Source organism: Hydra viridissima, unplaced genomic scaffold, assembly GCF_058129835.1.
Source record: "Hydra viridissima isolate aposymbiotic clone 2 unplaced genomic scaffold, HvirCarnegie_v1 scaffold_124, whole genome shotgun sequence".
Lineage (NCBI taxonomy): Eukaryota > Metazoa > Cnidaria > Hydrozoa > Anthoathecata > Hydridae > Hydra > Hydra viridissima.
In genome coordinates, this window is record NW_028324389.1 from 8,756 (window position 1) to 18,408 (window position 9,653).

Consider the following 9,653-nt stretch of genomic DNA (forward strand, 5'->3'; position numbering starts at 1 on the left):
GACTAGACACGTGCGTCTAAAGGCATTTTACAATTGAAGGACGCCCCTCGTGGGCCCTTTAACCTTAACACTAAACTCCTGCTTGATATCCTCGTCCCCAGGTTTCCAAACCGTAACCCCAACCCCCTCTAATCCTAACCCCCTTACCCTCTAACTCTCCCCCCTCAAAAAAACAAAAAACATAAAAAAGCAAACAAAACGAAAAAAAAACTTGCTTCCCTCCTCACTTTTAGCTCTAGGATGCAACACCTTTTTGCCGCCCTCCGCTAGAAGGGAGTAGGGAGTAACGAAAGCTTGACATCAAAGTAGCGTTTCGTATGAGATTTGTTTGCCAAAATTTGAGCGTTTTTAAAAAAGCCAAGACTTCGTCAGAGGGGTTTCTTCTTTTCTCCTAAAGCTATCGATCGATTAAAAAGCTCAAAGCAAAGAAATTCAAAACAAAATACAAAAACGGGAAGTTTTAGTTTCTGCACCACAAGCCAAGCACTAGTTCAAACTGGAGATAATAAAAGGAAATCGAATGATCTCACTTCTCAAACCACTGAGCTGCCATTGGTCGGCAGTCTCTTGTTTGGAGACCATTGAGCTGCCATTGGTTGGCTGTTTAATCGTTGCGATTGGTCGGCAGTTTTATCGTTGGAGACCATTGAGAGATATAAAAGGAATTTTTTTTTTGAGCACAACATTAAACGTTAAATCGTTAGATGTTGTTATAAAGGCACCATTAGAATGCGATGTCCTCAAATATTTTCCTCGATATTTTAATAAGTAAACAAAAACAAAACTAAGTCTTGCAACTGGCGAAAACTTTCAATAAGCAAACAAAGCAACAACTTTCCTTTCGAGTTTTTTACATTTTAAACAAAAGACAAACAAAGAAAAAAAAAAAACAAACAAAAACAAAAACAAAAACAAAAAAACAAAACAAAAACAAAACAGAAAAGGGAGAATGAGTGAGTCGACTGATTTCGCTCAACTGTCTTAAACGAGAAGTCATAAACGTTTGCTTGTGCCAGCAAGTTGCAAATTAAGTTGTAAATGAACTGCACCGCAAAAGCTTAACCACAGTTTATTAAGCATATTAAGCCTTTGCTGACATGTTAAGACATTTTAAGCCTTTGCTATTATCATGAGGCTTTTGCTCCACGAGCCAAAAAAGTACGCTAGAGTTGACAAACTGCATCGCGGTCGAAAAGTGTAATTACGCCAACACTTTTATCCGTTTTAAGCATTTCGTTTTCGCACGAACAACAATTAAAGCAGCTCGTTGAGCTTAACGACGTTCGTATTTTTTTTCGAAGCCAAAACTTCGGCTATAAGTAGAATGAAGAGGCACTTCGAAAAACAACAAAGCTGTTCGCAGTCGATAGCAACGAGCGACAACATCTCTGCGAGTCTGGCATCAAGGTAAACAGTTTTTTTTTACATTTTCATTTGTAAGTGCCACTTTTGTGTACATTATGTATTCAAAAATTTCTTGCTGACGCTAGATTTTTCGTTTTCAATGAACAACAGTTGCAACCTCTAGTCGTTTGCTAAAACAGCTTGCTAGGACAACCAAATCAATCATATGTTGTGAAAATTTCTTTTTGTTCAACTGACTAAGGAAGATCGAGCGAACGCTTTTTTTTTTATAACTTGTTTGTATCATATTGCTATTAAGAAAACAGCGTTGTGTATACTAAACGTGACATAATTGGCAATTATCCGTAACTAAAAATAAGATAGAAATTACAAACTTGATACCATATTTTAATTACTCTAACAAAACTAGACGTCATCGCGTGAGAAAATAAATGTTCATAACACATAACCTATTTTTTTGTTTTTTTTTTCTTCTCTTTTTTCCTTTTAATCTCTTTTCTTTCGTCCAAAAAGCGTTTTGATTTTTGCCTCGCCACAAGCGATGAAATCGATAAAAAAACCTGCTCGGACATTCTCAATTCTCAACAACAAAAGCAATCAAAGTTCTAGCTCTCGAGCACGTGCGCCGACAGGTTGATGAAACCGTTCAAATATGCTCGATCGCTAGAATTTAAAGAAAGAAACAAGCCAGAAACAAACCAAAATAAAAAAAACAAAAACAAAAATGGACATCTTTAGAACGCTTAAATTTTATAAAATATTTTCCTCTGCGTTTTTAACCAGCTAAACTGTCGTAAAGTTTTTTCGGTGCAGTTCATTTAAAAAACTTAGTTTTCAACTTTTAAACGTTTTAGACTTCTCGTTTAAGGCAGTCGAAAGAAATGAGTCGACTCACTCTCTCTCTCCCTATTCGGTTTTGTTTTTGTTTATTTGTTTTTGTTTTTTCTTCGTTTGCCTTCGTTTGCCTTTGTTTGCTTTTGGAAAAGTTGTCGCCATGCGAGACTTAGTTTTTTTTTTTTTTTGCTCAAATTGAGCACAAGTGAGTTTCTAGTCTTGAAAGTGTGCAAAGTGTGGGCCAATCTGGTGGCTGGAGTGATGACACGTGAATGCTGGAAATTCCAGACTTTGAGCGGATTCAGCGTACATAGAAAGAAAATGTAGCATTCACGTGGGTCTCTCCTAAGCGTGCCATTGGTCGGTCTGCTGTCCTTAAGTACCCCCCTCCCCCCCCTCAACGTCACGTTTGCTCAACTTTCTCGGTCTTTGGCGCCCAGAGAAAGCTTGAGGAAGGATAAAAAATGGCGAGGTTTCGGTACTGCGTTTTCTGTTTTTCTTATTTGTTTTTGTTTGTTTGCTTGTTTGTTTGTTTGTTTGTTTGTTAATTTTTTTAATTTTTTTTTTTTGTTTGTTTGTTTCGTTCGTTTGTTTGTTTGTTTGTTTCGTTTGCTTCGTTTGTTTTGTGATGTTTTGTTTTCCCTTCTTGATGGCACAAAACAGAAGCAAACAAGACTTTCGGTTATATTCGGTTATATTCGGTTCAATAAAAGTTTGTTGGTTTCTGCACAACAACAACAACAACCACAACAACAAAAGTCCCTCTGTCCCTCAAAAGCAGTTTCTCCTCTGTCCTAAAGAAGAGCCTCTTTGTAATCGATCTTGTCTGAATGCAGCTCTCCTTTTGCCTACAGGTTTTTATTCCAACCCTTTTGTTGTTGTTAGTGCCATGTTGTTGTTATTGTTATACTCTGTAAAAGCAGTTGTTGCTGTTGTACTTGTTTGTTGTTTCTAAAGACACTGTTGTTGCTGCTGTTAGCGCTGTTAGTAATCACCCACTTGGCTTGTATTTTTGTTTCTTGTTTTTGTTTTTTGTTTTATTTATAAACACTCTCTGAGTAAGTGATGCTGTTGCTGTTGTTGTTGTTACAGTTGCAATGAGTGTTTGTTAATGTTCCCCCACTTGGCTTGTACTTTTGTTTTCTGTTTTGTTTTGTTTTTTTTTTGTTTTTGTTTTTTTTTTCTCAACACTCTCTGAGTAAGTGATGCTGTTGCTGTAGTCGTTGTTATAGTTGCAATGAGTGTTTGTTAATGTTCACCAACTTGGCTTGTTTATAATCTATTTTATTTTATCAACACTCTCTGAGTCAGTGATGGTGTTGCTGTTGCTGTTGTCGTTATTATGCTTGCAATGGGAGTTGTTACTGTTCACCCACTTTGCTTGTTTTGTTTTTATTTCTTTATTTTATCAACACCCTTTGAGCCAGTGATGCTGTTGCTGTTGTTGTTGTTATAGTTGCAATGAGTGTTGTTAATGTTCACCCACTTTGCTTGTGTTTTTGTTTTTGTTTATCAACACCCTTTGTGTCAGTGATGCTGTTGCTGTTGTTCTTATTACAGTTGCAATGAGTGTTTGTTAATGTTCACCAACTTGGCTTGTTTATAATCTATTTTGTTTTATCAACACTCTCTGAGTCAGTGATGCTGATGCTGTTGTTGTTATTGTGCTTGCAATAAGTGTTGCTAATGTTCACCCACTTTGCTTGTTTTGTTTGTGCTTTTGTTTTTGTTTATCAACACCCTTTGAGTCACTGATGCTGTTGCTGTTGGTGTTATTATAGTTGCAATGAGTGTTAATGTTCACCCACTTTGCTTGCTTTGTTTGTTTGTTGCTTTTTTTTTTTATCAACACCCTGCGAGTTAGTGATGCTGTTGCTGCTTTTGTCATTTTACTTGTATTTATAGTTGTTACTGTTCAGCCACTTTGCTTGTTTTTTAATCTGTTTTATTTTATCACCACTCTCTGAGTCAGTGATGATGTTGCTGATGCTGTTGTTGTTATTTTACTTGCAATGATAGCTGTTACTGTTCAGCCACTTTGCTTGTTTTGTTTGTTTGTTTGTTTGTTTTTTTTATCAATATCCTCTGAGTAAGTGATGCTGTTGCTGTTGTTGTTGTTATAGTTGCAATGAGTGTTTGTTAATGTTCCCCCCCTTGGCTTGTACTTCTGTTTTCTGTTTTGTTTTTTTGTTTTTTTTGTTGTTTTTTTTCTCAACACTCTCTGAGTAAGTGATGCTGTTGCTGTAGTCGTTGTTATAGTTGCAATGAGTGTTTGTTAATGTTCACAAACTTGGCATGTTTATAATCTATTTTATTTTATCAACACTCTCTGAGTCAGTGATGCTGATGCTGTTGTTGTTATTATGCTTGCAATAAGTGTTGTTAATGTTCACCCACTCTGCTTGTTTTGTTTGTGCCTTTGTTTTTGTTTATCAACACCCTTTGAGTCACTTGATGCTGTTGCTGTTGGTGTTATTATAGTTGCAATGAGTGTTAATGTTCACCCACTTTGCTTGCTTTATTTGTTTGTTGCTTTTTTTTTATCAACACCCTGCGAGTTAGTGATGCTGTTGCTGCTTTTGTCATTTTACTTGTATTTATAGTTGTTACTGTTTAGCCACTTTGCTTGTTTTTTAATCTGTTTTATTTTATCACACTCTCTGAGTCAGTGATGATGTTGCTGATGCTGTTGTTGTTATTTTACTTGCAATGATAGCTGTTACTGTTCAGCCACTTTGCTTGTTTTTTTTTTGTTTTTGTTTTGTTTGTTTGTTTGTTTGTTTTTTTATATATCCTCTGAGTTAGTGATGCTGTTGTTGTTATTATGCTTTCAATGAGAGCTGTTACTGTTCACCCACTTTGTTTGTTTATAATCTGTTTTATTTTATCAACACTCTCTGAGTCAGTGATGCTGATGCTGATGCTGTTGTTGTTATTATGCTTGCAGTGAGAGTTGTTACTGTTCACCCACTTTGCTTGCTTATTGTCTATTTTATTTTGTCAACACTCTCTGAGTCAGTGATGCTGATGCTGATGCTGTTGTTGTTATTATGCTTGCAATGAGAGTTGTTACTGTTCACCCAATTTGCTTGTTTTGTTTTTTTATTTGTTTTTTTGTTTGTTTTTGTTTTGCTTGTTTTTTTTATCAATACCCTCTGAGTCAGTGATGCTGTTGCTGTTGTTGTTGTTGTTGTTATAGTTGCAATGAGTGTTTGTTAATGTTCCCCCACTTGGCTTGTACTTTTGTTTTCTTTTTTGTTATGTCAACACTCTCTGAGTCAGTGATGCTGATGCTGTTGTTATTATGCTTGCAATGAGAGTTGTTACTGTTGTAGTTATGTCTGTCATTTGTCCTTGTTAGCAAGTTCTATTTGCCCTCTCTTGCCTTTTTTCAACACAGTTTCTTTCTTTGAGTCATATGGTTGCGAGATCCTCTCAAACTCCATCTCTTTATTTATTTGTTTCTTTTTTTTTTTTTTTTTCTCATTCTCCTTCTCATAATAGCAATCACTGCTGCCACCATGCATGTAATGCTAGTTGCTCTCATTCTTTTTCATTTGCTAGTGGAAACTTTGTTTCTTCTTGTTGCTCTCTTTTCTTTCTTTTTTCTCTTTTGCAGAGGATTCGAAAAAACACAGCTCTTCCCTGCAGTTGTAAACATTCCAGGATTCCAGGATGCAGGCAGAAGAAAAACACTCTCACTAACTGTCTTCTTTTTTTTAGCATAAACCGTTGCAAACAAACACCTGAACATGTCTTCTTCACAAGAAAACAACACTGTTGTTGCCCCTTCTCCGAACTCTAAAGCGAAAAAAAGAAAAGAAGGCAGTCACAAGAACAGAGAGACTTAAAGCTCAAAAACAAAGTCAGGGCCGCATTAGTTGCAGCGTGTGGCTCCGTAAACAGGGTTGTACCTTTCTATGGTACCAAGAAGAGGTACGCTGTTAGCTGTCCGATGCCTTTGTGCAAACATTCCTCCACAAGCATTAAAAGACACTTGACTAAAAAAGATCATTCTTGGACTTTGGATGAAGCTTCCATCTTTTACTCTGCAATGGTCAGGAAGTTTCAGCATGCTCGTCTCGAACGCAAGTCCGGCTGTCCAAAACCTTACCCCTGTTTGCAATGTTGGAAGTATTACGACCGACTGGACATACACTTGAAAGAGAATCATTTCTACGATTCCAAGACGATCAAACAAAAGATTGCAGAGGCAAAGCGATACGACAACGACAAGCTCTATGTCCCTCAATTTATTCGACCTGCCTTCTTTGGTATTAAGCCAGTAGCTGAACAAGCGTCTGCATCAGGCTCTGCATCCTCTGCTCCTGGGCCTTCCTCCTCTTTTTCTTCTCCGGTTCTTCCTCTGATCCTCTTTTAAGCTTGCCCTCATCAGTTGCTGGTTCGTCCGAGGCTCCTTCTGCAAACCACTGCACCTCTGTAGAAAACAAAGAGCTGAACACCGAATCCGTCCTAGACTCTGATTTTAATTCCTTAAAGCACTTGGTTTCCAACTCCTCCGTCTTGACAGAAGATAAGAGACTCTTGTTTCAGCTGGACAAAGATGCTTTTCACTTTTATTACCAGTCAGCAGATGAGCTCTTCAGAGATTTTGAAAAGTGGCTTGTGGTAGCCAACAACAACACTTTGTCACAAGCAAAGATCTACAAAAATGCAGTTGTTGAAATATTGACATGTTGTGACAGCACGCTGACGCTGCACCCGAACGCTCTCACCAATTCCAACGTTTTGGAGGATAGATACTTTTCCATGCACTTTAAAAACATTCAGCTCAATTCCAAGCTGAGTGAACTTGACCAAACAAAAGCCATGTCTTGTCACACGTTGTACAACCGCCTTGTCTACCTTTGTCTCCTGTTTCGTTTCAGTGAAGCCAGGAATGTCTATTTCGGACTTTCTCATGAGGCCATCCGACGTTTGCGCTGCAAGGTGGAGGAGTTACAAAAAGTGCTGAGGCCCTTTCGTTCTTTGAGGAGGAGCCTTGTGAAAAGCAAAAAATGCATCAACATCATCAATGTCAGTTTGCTGAACGAATATGGCAAGTCTGCATACGTAAGACAGTTAGTGGAATCGATTAGAAAGCCGTCTCTTACACCGACTAGAGACAATGCTGTGTCTCTACGAAACCATCTTCTGCTCTCTGTCACTGTAATTAACAGTTTAAGAAAATCTAACATTGCTCTTTTAAACATTAGAGACTACATGGCTGCTGAGAAGAGTGAGTGTGGATATTGCATTGTGCAAGAGCGCTACAAAACAGCATACAAGTACGGAGCCAAAAACATTCTAGTGCCGAACGACTTGAAAGTGTTGATCGATATTTATTTGCTGAGATACAGAGACCTTCTTGTCAACGACTCTCACTACATGGCTGCAGACACCAAGACTGTTTTGGAGTTGAGCGACTGCTACAGGCCCCTTTTTCCATCGATGAGACCCAACAAAGACGAATGTGTGACACTCGGTGCAACTAGAGTGCCTGTTTACCAGATGGGTTCCTCTGCTATCTCCTCTTGCCTGACGTCCTGCTTCAGAAAAAGCCAAGTAAACATTCCCATGAAGCGTCTTACTCCCACTTGCATTCGCGGTTCGATAGCCACTTACTTTGCCAACAACAGCAAAGAAGATCGCGAGCGGTTTGCTACACTCTACATGAAGCACAGCAGGAACACAATGGATAGCTTTTATGTGTCCCAGTGGAACGCTGCAGAGGAGTTGCGCTTTGCCCTGGGCATCGGACAGTCCTTCGGAGTCATAGAGTCTTTGACTGTTGAAAAGTCTGAGAGACCACCAAAGAAGGAGAAGGATGTGATGGACTGGCTCCAAACTAATGCAGAGGAGTACGGTTTTCATGAGGTTGAGGACATCTTTGAGGAAGATTTAGACTCCGGTTCTGACTCTGAAGAATGTGCTGCTACTTTCAGCTGTACCACAGTGGTTCCGTTTTCTCCAGCTGTAGAAAACAATGTTCCTTTAGAGGATAGCAACGACCATGCCGTAGATTTCTTGTGTGAACCTACCTCAACTCCTGTTTCGTCTGTTCCATCTGAACAAACAATCGCTGGTCCAGTTCTTGAACTATCCCCTGCTCTTGCACAACTAGTTCCTAACGAACAAGCTGTTTGTATGGATGTAGATCAGACTCTAGCTGTTCCTGTTGGCACAGCTTGTTCTCCTCTTGCATTAACATTATTTCCTGATGAACCGGATTTTATTGAACACCATGCAAAACTTTCTCCAGTTAACTTTAATGAGCAAGTGGTTGCCAAACCTGTTTCTGCTTCTCCTTCTCAGCAAGTCGCTTTCTGTCCTTCAAAAGAGGTCTTTTCTGTTCCTCTGACTCCTAGCCTTGTTGCTTTTCAGCAAACATTGGCCAAACCCAGTTTGTTTCTTTCATCTGATCCAGTTTCAGCTGTTCCTGTCCAACAGGCTGGTACTGTTCTTGCAAAGCAGCTCTCACCTTATGCTGTTCAATCTGTTGGTAGCCTATTTAGCCAAAGTCTTGCCTCTACATCCAGAGGTAAATTCTTTTTGATTTTTGATTTTTGATTTTTATGCAAATCTCAACACGCTTTCAAAAAATGAAAATGCCCAAATCAACTCCTTGCCCTATTGTTATTGTTAGAGCTGTAAAAAAAACAAAACAAAACAAAAAAACAACACAGAAGTGTGTATGTATTTGTTGCAGGACTAATTCTGTGATTGCTTAAATGTTTATACAAGTGAATGATACTAAAACTGATTATGTTTTAGAAGTAAAAGATCCAAGAAGAAAAAAAATCAAGTTGGAAATGCCATCTTTCACTCAAGAACTCATCGGTAATGTAAAACCTAATTTATACAAAGATATATAAACACAAACCTCTTCTTGCACAATTTCAGATGGTTAACTGTTAACAAAAACTAGCCATCATTGCTAAGTGCACTTTTAGAAAGTTGTGTCTACCCGATTTCTAATGATGAAGTTAGAAACATCACCGTTAGAAATCATGCACAGCTTGTTATCATCTCTAACACTTAGAAACTGTTGATGGTTTTTATGAATTAGAAAAATGAACATGGTTTTATTTTATTTCAGGATCAACTCAGCCAAAAAGGAAAACAAAGCAGAAGTTAGCCAATGCCATTTAGGTAATCTTTCAAAAACCAGTTATTGCTATCAGTGCAAACAATAAGGTCAACAAAAAAAAAATAAATAAAAAAACAGAATAAATCTTGTCTTACTTCAGAACCAAATGAATATTTGATTTAATCACTTTGTGTTATGACTTGAGTTTGTAAAATTTTAGATGAAATAGTTGAAGAGCTGAATGCTTGCCCTGGCCACAACGAATGGTTCAACACCAGAAGTTTTCCACGATGTGCAGCTTTGGTGTTGGCATACATCTTGCAAGACGTGTTTACAGATGTAAGCTCAAGTTGCTCGTACAAAG

At 38.2% G+C, this 9,653-nt stretch overlaps 1 protein-coding gene across 1 annotated transcript; it reads left to right on the forward strand.

Moving 5' to 3' along the window:
* Positions 1-2,624: 2,624 nt before the first annotated feature.
* On the forward strand, positions 2,625-9,351 carry LOC149875874 (uncharacterized). Its single transcript, XM_090076101.1, has 4 exons — positions 2,625-2,677; positions 5,923-8,740; positions 8,974-9,039; positions 9,299-9,351. Exons 2-4 carry the CDS (start codon positions 6,970-6,972, stop codon positions 9,349-9,351), a joined length of 1,890 nt encoding a protein of 629 aa, XP_089932227.1. The 5' UTR covers positions 2,625-2,677; positions 5,923-6,969.
* Positions 9,352-9,653: the final 302 nt, after the last annotated feature.

Excerpts from the sequence above, each read along its gene's own strand:
- LOC149875874 (XM_090076101.1), top strand. The coding sequence starts at position 6,970 with ATGCACTTTAAAAACATTCAGCTCAATTCCAAGCTGAGTGAACTTGAC. Across the intron at positions 8,741-8,973 it reads TCTTGCCTCTACATCCAGAG|AAGTAAAAGATCCAAGAAGA; the intron begins GTAAATTCTTTT and ends ATTATGTTTTAG. Across the intron at positions 9,040-9,298 it reads TTTCACTCAAGAACTCATCG|GATCAACTCAGCCAAAAAGG; the intron begins GTAATGTAAAAC and ends ATTTTATTTCAG.